Source organism: Clupea harengus, chromosome 14 (genome assembly GCF_900700415.2).
Source record: "Clupea harengus chromosome 14, Ch_v2.0.2, whole genome shotgun sequence".
Lineage (NCBI taxonomy): Eukaryota > Metazoa > Chordata > Actinopteri > Clupeiformes > Clupeidae > Clupea > Clupea harengus.
Window position 1 is genome coordinate 4,913,586 of NC_045165.1, and position 15,000 is coordinate 4,928,585.

Here is a 15,000-nt window from a genome sequence, read left to right on the forward strand (position 1 = left end):
GCGACCAAGGGACGAGGAAGCATGCACATACAGTTTGGGATGTGCCACGTATTGTCCGTGCAACAGCATACACCGAACCGTAACTACTGTACCGTGACGTTTCGGTACGAGTACATGTTGGCCTACCGTTACACCTCTATGCATCTTTGAACCAAGAGTTTTTCACCACGATATGAACTCCTCTGATCCTTCTACAACTAGGCCTACGTCTGTGTTTCTGTCCCCAAATAGGTGGTCAACAAATCTATCACGCCTAACAATTGAACAACATTGACAACATTGACTAAAGGGAATCCACTAACACTAAACCCATATCCCAACAGTCATCTCATTCATTTTAAGGATCAACACAGACTGACTGCAAAGCATCATAAATGTGACGTTACACTCGAAAACTTGTTGAGTCAACTGTTGAGAACCTACAAGAGTGCTACATTTAAATGGCCATATCCTTCTTTTACTGTCTATAGACATTAACTATCATTATTTTCTTACTGTATAAAATTGTTTATGGTTATTCATTTTACTAGGGACTACTGTAACTGAAGTCTAGTTTCCTGTGTGTTCCTTCAAGTCTATTCTGATCCCCCCTCAAGATTCCAACCAAACCAGTAATAGCACGTTCACAAATGAAAGCCAGTTAAACGACATTTTAACTCAACCTAATTCGGACCATACCTTTAGGAGAGTTGTCTTCTTTTTCAGTTGATATTCCATGAAACGCTGGAAACAGGGCCATGTCGTCTCCGCACACAATTTCAAAACAGTCGCAGTAATATTGCGTCACACGTCGCAATCCAAACACGTGCTAGTTTTGATCTGACAGTCACATCATCCTCCAGTGTAGTTTACTACTCTCATTAATTTCTGTCAACATTAAGAAATAAATACCAGGAATCATGTTACTAGAGTTTTCTTCGTTTTATTATTGATTTTTGTATGTACGTTAATTAGTTGCCGGACTTTAAGGTGTCCTGATTGTAGGCTGAATTTGTTCTTGATTCTTTGCGTCTACTAATATGTTGTAGGCTACAACTGTGAAATTCTGTAATATGTGCTGTCTCGCTGTAACGGGAATTCATGATTTTTCACATCGCACATAAAAAAAGAAAAAATGTACCCTACAATAACCGCAACGTTGTTGCCTTTAGTAGATGTAAACATGAGACCATAATTAATTCACCAAAACGTTTGATTGGTCCCACAAATACGAGCATATATATTTTTTTCCATGAACCGGTCTCTCTTCTCTTCGTTTTAAATTCCGCGACGCCTTGCAAATAGTTCCGTGATATTTCCAGTGACCAATCACTTTACACCACACATCCTCAATAATAACCATGTGGCTTGTCTCTGTATGAAAGCATACGGAAAAACCTAACAACATACAATCGCAATTAACGGTAAACACTAATATGTTATCAACCAGAAAGGTGCACAACATAACCAACTATGGTTACCAATGATGTATTCTTACATCCACCACCAAAGCTAAATTGAGCGCCATTGCTTGACGCATTGCAGATCTAACGTAACCAATCATAGACCTCCTTACATGGAATATACTATTGCAGGTCTGGAGTAACCAATCGCGCACACCCTCACAGATTTAGCCGCAATTTCTCTAGCATCAACAAAAGAGAGCAGACCACAACGTGGAACGTATCCTTCCGCTGAAATAACTTAGTGCCAAATTGTAAAAAAAAAAAAAAAAAAAAAAAAAAAAGTGTGTGTAGTGTTCAGGCTCCTGCACTCAGTAGGGCATTTAACGGTCTATTCAAAGACGTTGACAGCATTGCGGTAAAATAATAAATATATAATAGTGTACGTTAGTGTGTGCGTGCTTGTGTGTGTGTGTGAGAGAGAGAGAGAGGGAGAGAGAGAGAGACAGAAAATGTGTTGTGATATTAATTTTAAAGTGGATGAACATTGTTTCACATACCACGAAATATTGACTTTACCAATGAATAGCAATAGATTTATGCTGCATTGCCCCACAAGTTGTATTCCAGCCCTGATCTAGTGCAGCAGGCCGCTCATAGAAATGTGTCCTGTCATAATCCCTCAAAACTCACTGTTCCAGCAGCCAATTGGTCATAATTATGTACGCCTATGTTGTGGCAAATTAGGGCAACTATATTATTGTTTAGATGTTAAGATGCTCTGCAGACATTGGATTGAAACAAACCAGTGTGTTTGTAAACTTGTGACAATGTGGTCCTCTCAATGCATTTTTTTTATTTTGATATTAACGTTTTTGTGATGTGCCGGCCATAGTCATATGAACCTACTTTGTGTTTAGTCATATGAACCTACTTTCAAGTGAATGACAGTGAAATAAAAGCCTGAACACAGTGTGAAACAAAAACATTGACATCCTAAGTATATGACATCTGCCATAGTGGAGGTGAAAATGTCCTGACACTTCAAATAAATGCTTCATTAGATTACATGTCAAAATCTACAAACTCGTTGCTGTGCATAGGGTATTTCGTTGTAAGGATTTGTGTTGTGAATTTGCATGTTTTTGTGGGTGTTTTTGATCAGGCAGTTTCCACCAAGTAGGCTAATCACATGTTTCAATACTTTCTGATGTTTTCTACGCGCAGTACTGGGACACTGCATTAGCCTAGTTGAGAAGGGGGAGGGGTTATGAACTACGTTCTGCAGTGGGGATATACGGAAGTGAGTGAACCGGGACTGCGCGGCGGAGGAATACACGAACTTATATAGCCCACAGAACACTTGTGACACACATCTTTGGTTGTGTGATAGAGGTGTAGACGAGAGCCCTCGCCCTTGTAGAGTAGCTTGTGAAGACTGATCCATAAACGCCGTCAGAAATGGTATGTAGCCTATTTATGTACCTTATGTTCATTATCAGTTAATACAGCCATTTGTGTTGTAAAGGCTTTGACAATGAAGACTAGATCATTTGAACGCTTCGTATGACAAGTTGGAAATCTTGTATAACGTAGATAGTAATGAGCTTCCTTGATAGATTTTGAGCCTGGGCTAACTTGGCTATTTTTTCGCGTTTCCCCCCTTTGGCATAATTGATTTACATCTGAAAGGTTATGCACGCAGTATATTGGGAGGTGTCACCTGTTGCACTTGTTCTGATCGTGGATTGTTTTAAGGTTAGCTGGAATCGCGGTTCAAAAGAGACGTCTCTGATGCAGTCTCACTTGACACCCCTGTTTCGAACGAGCCCAACATCAGTTAGAAGGCGACTTTGCTAGCAAGCCATCGCTAGCTATATTTGCTAAGTTACATGTTTGAAATACAGGTAGCGGTAAGATTCGGGTATCTATGAATGAACGAAACGAGTGAAATAGTAACAAGAGGCTTACTAAAATAATTAATTTCAGTTAAGATTCAGGAGGGTAAATCACCCTGCGTGAACAGGACAGTGGTCTACAGTTGCGGTTTCACCGGGTGAACTTGTCCTACAAGCGTTTTTTTTTTGTTACAATTAAAAAAAAAAAAAAAAATGTCTACTGGTCTAGCTATCCACCTAGGAAACATAAGTCAAATTCTGTTTTATCAGTCAAGACCTTTCAAGTTACTGAAGTTAGGTAGTTGGGTGTATATTCGCTTGACAGTTCGCTTTTCATAAAGCTCAATCTCAACTAAACAAAATGCTTTTAACGTGGAGTTGCGGCTAATTCATGAGGGTATGCACTGGATAAAAAAAACTGGCCAGCCTACATGACGAGGTGAATACGAACGTTATTGGCTATTAATATTTCGCGGGCCGCTAAATGTATTCCATTGGTACGATAATGTCGGTACCACTGACTGCTTGTTGACAGTCTAGATCGGGAAGCTATTATCAACAGTTTCTGCCGGTACTCTTGGAAACAATATAGGAGTTGATTCACTAAACATAAGCCATCTCCTGTTAATATAATGTCGGATAACTGAATGGTTGAATCAGTTTTTATTATCAAACGACTGATGTATCACTGGACATTCTGTCTGATGTCTTTTAATAAACATCCAATATAGTTTAGGATAACGTTAGGTTTGATGCGCCGCTGTTGCGCAGCACACGCCGACCCGTTCTGTGTCAAAAATGTAGGAAGTCTCACGCCATCTTCATGGATGCTGAGCTAATTGCGTTGTGTAAGTAACCATATGACGCACCAAAAGCACAAATTGCATCCGAGTCGTTATGGTGTTTCAAAACCTCCTTCACGCGTTTCCAATACACTGTTGTGGGTTGTTCTCCGCTTGTGGTTGGTTCTCCACGCCGCAGGGAGATGCCGCCTAAATCTGCCGTGTGCAGTTGTGTTGTGTTGGAAGAAAGAAAGGTGGTTGCGTCCACTCAGGTCGTAGATTCTGCCTCACCGTTTTGAATCGGTGCGCCTGTGTGAGAGATGCAGGGATTTTCCACTGGTCCTCGCGATGGCCTCGGGGTCTCTGACCCAACTCCTGGAGTCACGCCATGGGAGGGCGTGCGTCGCCGCGAAATGAACTGATGTGCTTTTCCATGCAGAAAGGTCTAGAAGCTTGGCCGCTGTGCATCCTCCAAGTGTTGGTCTGCAGGGTCCCCAAGAAAACACCAAACATTGGTATCTCTTTGATGTTGTAGAAGCTCTTAATTTGCGTTTCTCTTCAGGGTCACTGATTACATAAGGCACTGTTGCATCATGCATGTATAACCACAGGCAGGGAAAGCATATCTTGTGCGTTTGTATGCATAAAATGTTGATATGAATGCCAAGACAGAGACTGTCCCTCACAGTGGGAGACCTTGCTAAATCTAATTAAGCAGTCCCCTTCTCCCTCTCACACAGGAACGTTATTGGTGAATGGTTGTAGTTGGGATCTTTCATGCTTGTGTCATCTACTGGAACTGTATCTATGCTCACTGTGTTTGTGTGCCAAATTGTGTCATTGTAAATGCTTTTGATCTTATGGAGTAGGGGGGTATATCTTTACCTCTGTCTTTAGTGGATTTGGCTGGGGAATGCGCGAGCCACACATACTAGTAGGGAGGCAAGGGCGTGAGTGTGTAGGAAGGTCATTATGGTTCAGTGGGTACCCCCTCCTCCTCCGTCACATTGGCAGTGCCACGGCAAAACCCCCTCAGGGGCTGCCCCGCAAAACATGGTGTGAAAGTGGCAATACCACGCTGATTATCAGCTCACAAGCCTCCAGTTCACTGGGCCTGCCATTCAGGTGTGTGTGTGTGTGTGTGTGTGTGTGTGTGTGTGTGTGTGTGTGTGTGTGTGTGTGTGTGTGTGTGTGTGTGTGTGTGTGTGTGTGTGTGTGTGTGTGTGTGTGTGTCTCTATCCAAGTGCTAGCTCGTGCCTGCGGAGCATCTCCAAATTGAGGCCAGATTCCAGGCGATGTTGCGCAGCAATTCTGTATCCAGGCCAGATTCCTGGCAGCAGTAGATGGTGTGTTTGATAGTGTGTGTGTGTGTGTGTGTGTGTGTGTGTGTGTGTGTGTGCGTGCGTGCTGGAGGGCGCCTGACCTGGCATGAGTCCAACACTGGGGCTGTGGTGCAGAGGAAGGCATGGCCCCAGTCTGGTGAGACATGGACAGTGAGCGTAGTGGTTCCCTTGTGGGATAGAGCTTGAAAGGAAATCTGTCGTACGCGTGTATGGAATATTTTGAGACAGAATAGATGAATGAGCGAGATACACAAGGGTCTTGCTGTGCCTGCTGGCCCTTCATCCTAGACTCAAGACAGGGATGACACGTGTTCAAGAGTGATTCTGGACAGTAGAGTTGAACTCGATCAACAGGCTTTCCCTCTTTGACCCCCCGAAAGATGTCCATGTGTATGATGCAAGCCCAGATGAATCGCTTAAGTATCAGCAGACTGTGGATTGAAGCGATACGGAGCGATACGGAGTGGTCAGATGCGGCCAGTAGGCCACAGGTAAAGGAGATGCCCAGCAGGACAGGTAACACTAGAGGCAGGGAGACGAGGAGGCCGGTCGACAGACGGGTAGGGACAGAGAAGGAGTGTGAAGGGACTGAGGGGCGGGCAGGTGATTTGGCTGTCGGAACTTTATCTGTTGCCCGCCACCCTAACCTACCCAATCTGTGCCGTGACTGGCAAAGCACTAGGGTGTCGTCCGCCTGCCCTCATGGTGGCAAGGAGGGGTCAGGACGAGACGAGTCTGAGCTCAAATCACGGAAACGATCTTGCCGTGTCGGTGAAACCGATGCCGAGCCGCTGACAGCCTAGATTGCGGCGGGGAGACCAGGCCCCCAACCTGATCCGCCAGACACTTGACGGGCCTCAGCCGCCCCCCCCCCACTGACTGTCAGACACCCAATACAATGCAGCCCTCAATGCACCAGCAGGAGGTAGCCACCGCCATCCAGACCCGGGCACAGATGGGTGTCAAAATACTGGTGAGCCGCTGGGCTCTCGCTCTGTTTCAATCCCTCTCTCTCTCTCTCTCTCTCTCTCTCTCTCTCGCTGTCTCTCTCTTTCTCACTTTCACTCTTTCTCTGTCCTTGGCCACCTGCTGCCTACCCCAAGGCAGGGTCTCAAACCGGTCACTCTGGACGCAGAGAAGGAGAGAGAGAGAGCAAAGGAGCAAAAAGAGGAAAGGAGGGCAAGAATTAGTAAACGAAGAGTCGAGTAAGATTTCGTCACAACCTGCCTCCCAAAATGAGGAAGATGCACCCCAAGAAGGCGGCCATGTACGCGGTGGAGGAGGATTCGCTGGTGACTCTGTCCATGGTGTACGAGCTGCTGGACCAGCAGCAGTACTTCTACAAGGAGCTGGTGGAGCTCCAGGAGCGCAACTACAAGTCCTTCATGTACATGCTGGTGGACTCCACCAACGGGCGCGTGGACGCCGTGGTCAAGGAGCTCCAGGACCTGAAGAACGGCCTGCAGGCCAGCCGCGCCGAGCTGGCCGAGGTGCGCCGCGACGGGAAGCAGACCGCCAAGCGGGCCGAGTGCCTGGCCGAGGGGCTGGTCACGCTGCGCGCGACGCTGGACGCTGGCTTGGCGTCCAAAAACGGAGCGGGTGCTGTGTTTGGTGCCGCCGGCGGCGTGGGCGCAGGTCGCGGGGTCGGAGGTGGTGGAGGGGTCAAGCCCACGAGGGGATGCCAGAGTGAGCCCAAGGCTAAGAGGCTGGTGGCTGACCTGACTGCTATCCAGATGGACAACATTAAGGTTCACACCTGCTGTCTTATTGATGAAGGAGAAAGTGAACCCTTAGACCCCATAGAATAGGCTTAGATCAGTGACTCCAGAGAATGCCACAGCGTTATGTCCTCAGGCTCTTCAATCGCAAGTAGCTTGGGTTGGGTTGGGTTGAATGAAGGAACATGCAGTCAGAGAGGAGACCTTAGGAGCTGGTGACAGGAAGCCATTTGGTCCAAAAGCACCTTATGCTTGGGTAGACTAATAGACACCTTGCCATTTGGTCACCGATTCCTCCACAGGTCTTCAAAGAACAGTTACGTGGATCAGTTATTTTAAATCAGGGTGTATTTTTGAAAGAGGCATCACTGATCTCTCAGGATGACTCGTGAAGCATCTATGTAAAGTGATGCGGCAGTATTGAATCGTTCCCCCTGGCATAGGAGTGTCAAGGGGTTGGGGAAATGGCTGTTTGATATGGGGACCCCTTGAAGCTATGTTGTGAGCTCAATGTCTTACTTAACCACACTGATGTGACATACATTCGTATGGACAGATTACAGCTGCTGGCCTTTAAACTGCAGGGAGATGGGAGTTCCCGGTGATTTAAAGGCAGATTGTTGCACAGGGAAGCTAGTAGCGCGGATCTTAAAGTGGTGAGCATTGGTGGTGCCAGCAGGGTCATGGAAAGGTCACTCGTCAGAGTGCTGTGGTCAAACCCACATCGGTGGCTTGACACTTCTCGCAGTTTTAACATTTCTTGTGTGCAATCGTCAACATCACCTTTCAAAGTTTCTCTGCGTGTATGTGTGTGTTAGAGATGGTCAAGGTCTGCTTCCATCCTTCCGAAATGCAAAAGTTTGTTGACCCCCTTTTAGCAAAGCCTGATTTAATATTTATTTGTCTCTCTCTCTCTCTCCCCCTTCCCCTTCCTTTCCTCCTTCTCTCCTTCTCTCTTTCTCTCTCTCCCCCCACAGGCCGACCAGCTAACAGAAGAGCAGATCGCTGGTGAGTACATGTGTAGAAAGGCTGTCGGCTGGACTTTTTTTTTTCTTTTTAAATCTTTGTCAGCGAATGAATAATTCATACAACTGAGCTGCCTGTGTGTGTATGTATGTATGTGTGTGTGTGTCTGCGGCCAATCACTGATTAAGCCCATCTATCAGCACTTAACACGCCTATTTATCAGTCGCTAATGAGAGCTGTCTGAGATTAATTCTAGTGATTAAGGAAGTCCATTAGAGGCGCTGTATCGCGATCCATTTAGACTGCTGTTGACGCTTCCTGCCAGGATGTAAGAAATGGGACATGCAGCCTGTCATCCGAGAGCGATGAAATATTTATCAATAATAGAACTGCTCCATATCCTGCAGTAAACTACAGAATTTGAGTTTTGGACGTTATGTTTGTTTGTTTGTTTGTTTGTTTGGTTTGGTTGTGTGGTTTTTTTTAGAGAGAGAGGCTCAGATTCCTGTTAGCAAGCAGCAAGATTCTTTTCCAGTTCTCTTAAGATTAGATTCCAGCATTTTATCTTGCTGGGGTTTTTTTATGGCGAGAGCTTTTTCTGTGAAGTGTGAATGAATTGTTGATCCCTTTCATGCTTTTTTTTCTTTCCTCCTTCTGATGGGGGCTCTCCCTTTATATCGCTGTCTCTCTGCACGGCCCTCTGTCCCCACCCACCCCCCACCATCTCACTTCCACTCCGTCCACTCATCCCTCTCTCCCTCTCTCCCTCCGTTTGTGCACACAGAGTTCAAGGAGGCGTTCTCCTTGTTCGACAAGGACGGCGACGGCACCATCACCACCAAAGAGCTGGGCACAGTGATGCGCTCCCTGGGCCAGAACCCCACTGAGGCGGAGCTGCAGGACATGATCAACGAGGTGGACGCAGACGGTGAGTGGAGGAGGACGAGAGGGGGAGCCGGCGCTATGGCGACGCACCCCTTCACCCGGGGGGCAGGGGGGGGGGGGGGGGGGGGATTCAGTGGCACAACTGTTGGGGTGACATTTCTGTTGGGGTTGTTGTGTCTTGTCTTGAGGTAGTCTTTCAGGCAGGACCGCAGAATTGACTTGTGTGTGTGAGGTGAGTGTGTGTGTGTGTGTGTGGTTGCTGTGTCTTTTGTCAGCCTATATTTACGTAAGCGATCCACTTCAAGTGGGCAAATGGGCGAAGATTTCAAATGTCTGGGCTGCAGAGTGTGTGTGTTGAGCTTCGTGGACGTAAGCGTAAGCTGATCCCAGTTGTGTGCATGTGTGAGGTGTAGAGCCATCACACTTCGCTCATCTCTCCAGCTCTATGTGGGTCACAATACAGCAAAGCCGCTTGAATAACTGCAGGTAATAATGGGCCCATGAGTCCCTTACGTAATCCACTTTCCTCTCGGAGCTGCCTGCCTGCCCGCCTGCCTTGGTGCTCGCTGCCTCTGCCTCTGCTTGGCCCAGGGGGAATAATCGAAGCACACCTCTACGCCCGTTGCTAACCCACGTACTAACACATTATTAACACTCTTCACGCGGGGGGACAGTTGGATGCACACACACACACACACACACACACACACACACACACACACACACACACACACACACACACACACACACACACACACACACACACACACACACACAAGGGACACGTAGTTGGCCAATCACCTTAATGGCCCTGGGGAATAATGTGATACACACACACACACACCGCTGTGAAATGGACCATTACATAACTGTTTATACAGACACACTCATGGATGGGTTGTGTGTGTGTGTGGGGGGGGGGGGGGCGCATTGTTCTCTTATTGACGTTTGGAGCAAATAAGCTTATCAAATTTCCCAATGTCACACTCACTCACTCACTCGCTCACACACACACACACACACACACACACAGACACAGACACACACACACACACACACACACAGAGCACTCAGGGGAGCAGTCAGCACTCACAGCTCGTGTCCCATGAGGCAGTGGATGTTCAATGCACAGAGGGAAATGCCAAGCCCTGAGGCCAGCTGGGTGTAGATGATCATCACATTCTCATATGCTCGTATGCTAACACCAGGAACCTTTTCTACTCGCGTATCTGCACACAGGCACTCCAAGTGTAGATAATCATCACATTCTCATATGCTCGTATGCTAACACCAGGAACCTTTTCTACTCGCGTATCTGCACACATTCACTCCAAGTGTAGATAATCATCACATTCTCATATGCTTACACCAGGAACCTTTTCTACTCGCGTATCTGCACACAGGCACTCCAAGTGTAAGATATTCATCACATTCTCATATGCTCGTATGCTAATACCAGGAACCTTTTCTACTGTTGGCTAGTTTTTTTTGTCAGCGTGATTGGTTGGCGCCTTCACTGTGTGTGAAAAGTATGTATGTAGTATGTAGCTTGTGAGGTCCCCGCCCAGCTCTGTCAGAGACAGTGTGACTTTTTGGATGTTTTAAACGGAAGGAAATCTCTTATTTGATTGCACTGCTAGTTATCAAATGTCAATGTTAAGTCTTACTTCATACCAGATACCAGACAAAACATTGTATTACCATGTTATGTTGTTCGCAAGCAAGGCTCGTCAATCTATTCTCCATTTTGTTTGACTTGTGTATATGTGTGTATAGATTCCTGCTGCTGTTGTGTTGCTAAAACATCCCCATTCTCCCCTTCCTCCTCCTCCTCCTCCTCCTCCTCCTCTTTTGACGTTGTGTCCGAGGTCTTTATGTCTCTTTCACCTCCGGGCCACTGGCTGCATAATGCACTCAGTATACGTAACCATAGGAGTGAATAGCGTGTCTGTTCCATCTTCATGGCTACAGTGTATGTGATGTGACCGTCCTCTTTCTTTCTCTCTCTCTCTCTCTCTCTCTCTTTCTCTCTCTCTCTCTCTCTTTCTCTCTTTCTTTCTCTCGCTCTTTCTTTCTCTCTCTCTCTCTCTCTCTCTCTCTTTCTTTCTTTCTTTCTTTCTTTCTCTCTCTCTCTCTCTCTCTCTCTCTCTCTCTTTCTCTCTCTCTCTTTCTCTCTTTCTTTCTCTCGCTCTCTCTTTCTTTCTCTCTCTCTCTCTCTCTCTCTCTCTCTTTCTTTCTTTCTTTCTTTCTTTCTCTCTCTCTCTCTCTCTCTCTCTCTTTCTTTCTTTCTTTCTCTCTCTCTCTCTCTCTCTCTCTCTCTCTCTCTCTCTCTCCAGGAAACGGCACAATTGACTTCCCAGAGTTCCTCACCATGATGGCCAGGAAAATGAAGGACACAGACAGCGAGGAGGAGATCCGTGAGGCCTTCAGAGTGTTTGACAAGGTGAGCATTCGGAGTGTGTGTGTGTGTGTGTGTGTGTGTGTGTGCATACGTGAGGCCTTCAGAGTGTTTGACAAGGTGAGCATTCGGAGTGTGTGCGTGCGTGCATACGTGTTTATGTGGTGAGAGATCACGGACATTGACGAGATGAAACGACAGTTTGAAAGTGATAAGGTTAAATAGAAATGTTTTTTTTTTTTGGATAGGCAAGATAAAGGCATTCCTATTGTTTCCTGGCCTTTTAGTTGGATACATATTCATTTGATTGCAATAGAATACCATTCTACCTCTACACAGTCTAAACTCTAAATCTCATCTCATCTTATCAAAGATTTGAACATTAGTGCATAAGGTATCATGAGTCAGCCCTGGTAAGAGTGATTGGGTATGGGACTCATTGGTACAGACGCTAAGAGTGATGTGTCTGAAAGGAAACATGTAGCCCCTCATCACTGTTGATCTTCAGTGGTTTAGTCATCTGCTTGCCGATTGGTTCACTTCACCACCTATGGGAAAACAGATCTATCTAAGACGTTAAAATGTGGTGATTTACCATTTGATAACACACGCATGCACGCACACACACACACACAGACACACACACACACACACACAAACAAACCTTGTTGCATCCCTCTCACACACATGTTGATCTGTCTCAGGACGGGAACGGCTACATCAGTGCTGCAGAGCTGCGTCACGTCATGACCAACCTGGGCGAGAAGCTGACGGACGAGGAGGTGGACGAGATGATCAGAGAAGCCGACATTGACGGAGACGGACAGGTCAACTACGAAGGTGAGGATTCCCAACCTCTGGAGTATTTGGTAGCATCAGTGGACACTCTTGGTCAGGATTCACACACGGGTTTATGCATAAAGGACAAGCATCCAATACTTAGGTTTATTGATAACATTTCAAGGCATCTCGATGTTGACTTTGTTAAGTCAAGGGTTAAACTCACTCAGTGAGTGGAGTGAGTAGCCTACAAATGGAACCCAATATTGAGATTGGTATTGATATAACCCAATATTGACACAACCCAATATGGAGATTGGTATTGATATAACCCAATATTGACACAACCCAATATGGAGATTGGTATTGATATACCCCAATATTGACACAACCCAATATTGATATTGGTATTGATATAACCCAATATTGACACAACCCAATATTGAAATTGGTATTGATACAACCCAATATTGATATTGGTATTGATATAACCCAATATTGACACAACCCAATATTGAAATTGGTATTGATATACCCCAATATTGACACAACCCAATATTGATATTGGTATTGATATAACCCAATATTGACACAACCCAAAATTGAAATTGGTATTGATATACCCCAATATTGGCATAAGCCCTCAGCCTAGTTGACCGCCAGTTTGGTGCGGAAGCTTGCTTTCCTGTGTCAGGAGAGCCTCTATTTCTGTGAAGGCATCCTTCTCCCAGTTGGCTAGAGATGCAGGTTTATGAAAAACAGACATTTAGAAATACAGATCTAGTTTTGTTTTTCTACTTTGTAAGCAGCAGAGCCATTACTGCTATTGACTGGAACAGATAAACTGTCTGTACATCTGACTCAAAGGCTTTTGGCTTGGTCTGACATAGACAAGTCTCAGACAGCATTTGGAGATTATCTTGTAATACGGAGGTACGGTGGAGCGTATGGAGAGCCATGGGAAGTGATTACTGGATGTGATGATCGGAACGTTTCTTCCTAATGGTGTTTTTTTTCCCCTTTGTTTCTCCTCCGCAGAGTTTGTACAAATGATGACGGCAAAGTGAAGCGCCCCTGTCCTCTCCCGACCTCCTTAGAAGATTAAAAAAAAAGAAAAATCAGTCAAATGTTTTACTTACCTCTTGCAAAAATATTCATCTATTCATACTGTTTCTGTATAGAAAATATAACTGAATGTTGAAAATGGAAAAAAAATGTCCTTAAAAAGTAAAAAAAAAAAATAAAGTAACAAAAAGACAAAAAATTAATGCTCTACTGAAGAAGAAAAAACAACAAACAACAACAACAATGATCTGCATGTACTGACTAGTGGTCCTGTTCCAGACGATCAATCTTAGATCATCCGTAAAGACTACAGAATACTCTTAATCTATACCAATAATCCACAAGCTATAGGAAGCCCCTATGAGAGCACATGGCTTCAACTGTTGAACCGGTCCCAGTGTTTGGGCTGGCCATTATGTCCTGTTTCTCCTCTACGATCTTGTTTTTCTTTCTTCTTCCTTTTTCCCTCGTTCTTTCTGTTGTTGGTGCATGCATCTTGAGGCTGGAGCCATAGTCTGGACAGTCGGTTGGCATAATCCATTTCCCGCTGGTGTTTGGTTGTTTGTGGAGTGGGGGGTGGTGGTGGTTATGGGCAGGGTGTTGTCTGGTAGACTGCAAAGTCTTTAGTTTGGGTGGAGGTCGAGTGTTCACGTGCTGGTCGGACAAGTTGAAAAGCTCCAAAGTCAAACCCATCAACTGCGTCATGTTCACACGCTTTTTGATTAAAGTAAAACAGATTTATTTTTATTTTCAGATTGAAAACATTTTTTTTTTTTTTTTTTTTTTTAATGAAGGCAATAAAGATCTACACATAAATTATTGATCATCACAGGTGGACTGTTCTTTCTTTTTCCCTGTTGATGAATTTAAACCTTTCTCAAAATCACAAATCATGAAGGGTCATATCCTCCTAACTCCGAACTCTTGTAGCATTAAGAGTCCCAACACCTAGCATAACAACATTTGATTTTCCAACTTTGATTTGGATTGGTTCATGCAACTCCTAGTTTGGAAACTCAACGTGTTTTAATTTTGTCCGATAGTAGGTGAACGCACCAAGACATGATGAAATTGCAGTGAGCTTGGGGGGAGGGGGGGTGGTGGTGTTGTATGGATGGGACCTGTGCGGTTTGCTTAAATAATTCTAAAAAGAAACTTAAGAGATATTTTTAAGAAAATGGAGCATTTATCAAAAAAGGCAAAAAAAAAAATAATCTATAGAAGTTTTAAAAACAAAAATGACATGTTTGGCATGTTAGTAAATATTTGGAGTTTTGTTTTTTCATGTGCGCCGAGACGTTCTGGAGGGGAGTGAAGAGGGGGGGGGGGGGGGGACTTCAGGTTTGGGACGCCCTGAGTGGGGGGGTGGGGGGGGGGGAGACACGGTGGAACCTTGAGCATCTTATTTTGTTTGTTTCTTGCATTTTGTTTGTTTCTTTGTTTTGTTTTGTTTTCCTCACAAGATCTCAGATCTGCACGTCTCTACAGAGGTTTCTGTCTCTGTGTCTTCTCATCTTTTTGAGTTCAGGTTATGTTCATTCCAAGTTGTACATGCTAGTCTTTTAATTGTTTTTTCCAATAAAAAAAAACATGAACTTAAACGAGCATAATGGTGGTGTCTTCACTGTTCTCCAGCTGCATGTGTAGGGTTGGCCGTAGAATACTCTTGAGGGATGCATATACATTTATAGAGGAATTCCTTGAGCCTCAGATGCATGATCTCTGTACAAATGATGTTCTTTTACTTTAGTTTTAGCCTATTTACCCACTAATGTAGATGTGT

General features: G+C 45.0%; 2 protein-coding genes across 2 annotated transcripts in view; one reads left to right on the plus strand and one right to left on the minus strand.

Moving 5' to 3' along the window:
* The window catches only part of nrde2 (NRDE-2, necessary for RNA interference, domain containing), an 18,789-nt gene extending 17,074 nt beyond the window's left edge, over positions 1 to 1,715 (minus strand). Inside the window, exon 1 of the mRNA XM_031580693.2 lies at positions 679 to 1,715. Within this exon, the coding sequence (XP_031436553.1) occupies positions 679 to 739 (61 nt within the window). The 5' untranslated portion in view covers positions 740 to 1,715. The remainder of the gene's footprint in view (positions 1 to 678) is intronic.
* Positions 1,716 to 2,691: 976 nt separating this feature from the next.
* calm1a (calmodulin 1a) lies at positions 2,692 to 14,012 on the plus strand. Its single transcript, XM_031579887.2, has 6 exons — positions 2,692 to 2,846; positions 8,101 to 8,131; positions 8,874 to 9,017; positions 11,311 to 11,417; positions 12,077 to 12,212; positions 13,191 to 14,012. The coding sequence occupies exons 1-6, from the start codon at positions 2,844 to 2,846 to the stop codon at positions 13,217 to 13,219; spliced, it is 450 nt and encodes a 149-aa protein (XP_031435747.1). The 5' UTR covers positions 2,692 to 2,843; the 3' UTR covers positions 13,220 to 14,012.
* The last annotated feature ends 988 nt before the right edge of the window (positions 14,013 to 15,000 follow it).

Excerpts from the sequence above, each read along its gene's own strand:
- calm1a (XM_031579887.2), top strand. Across the intron at positions 8,132-8,873 it reads AACAGAAGAGCAGATCGCTG|AGTTCAAGGAGGCGTTCTCC; the intron begins GTGAGTACATGT and ends TTGTGCACACAG. Across the intron at positions 12,213-13,190 it reads CGGACAGGTCAACTACGAAG|AGTTTGTACAAATGATGACG; the intron begins GTGAGGATTCCC and ends TCTCCTCCGCAG.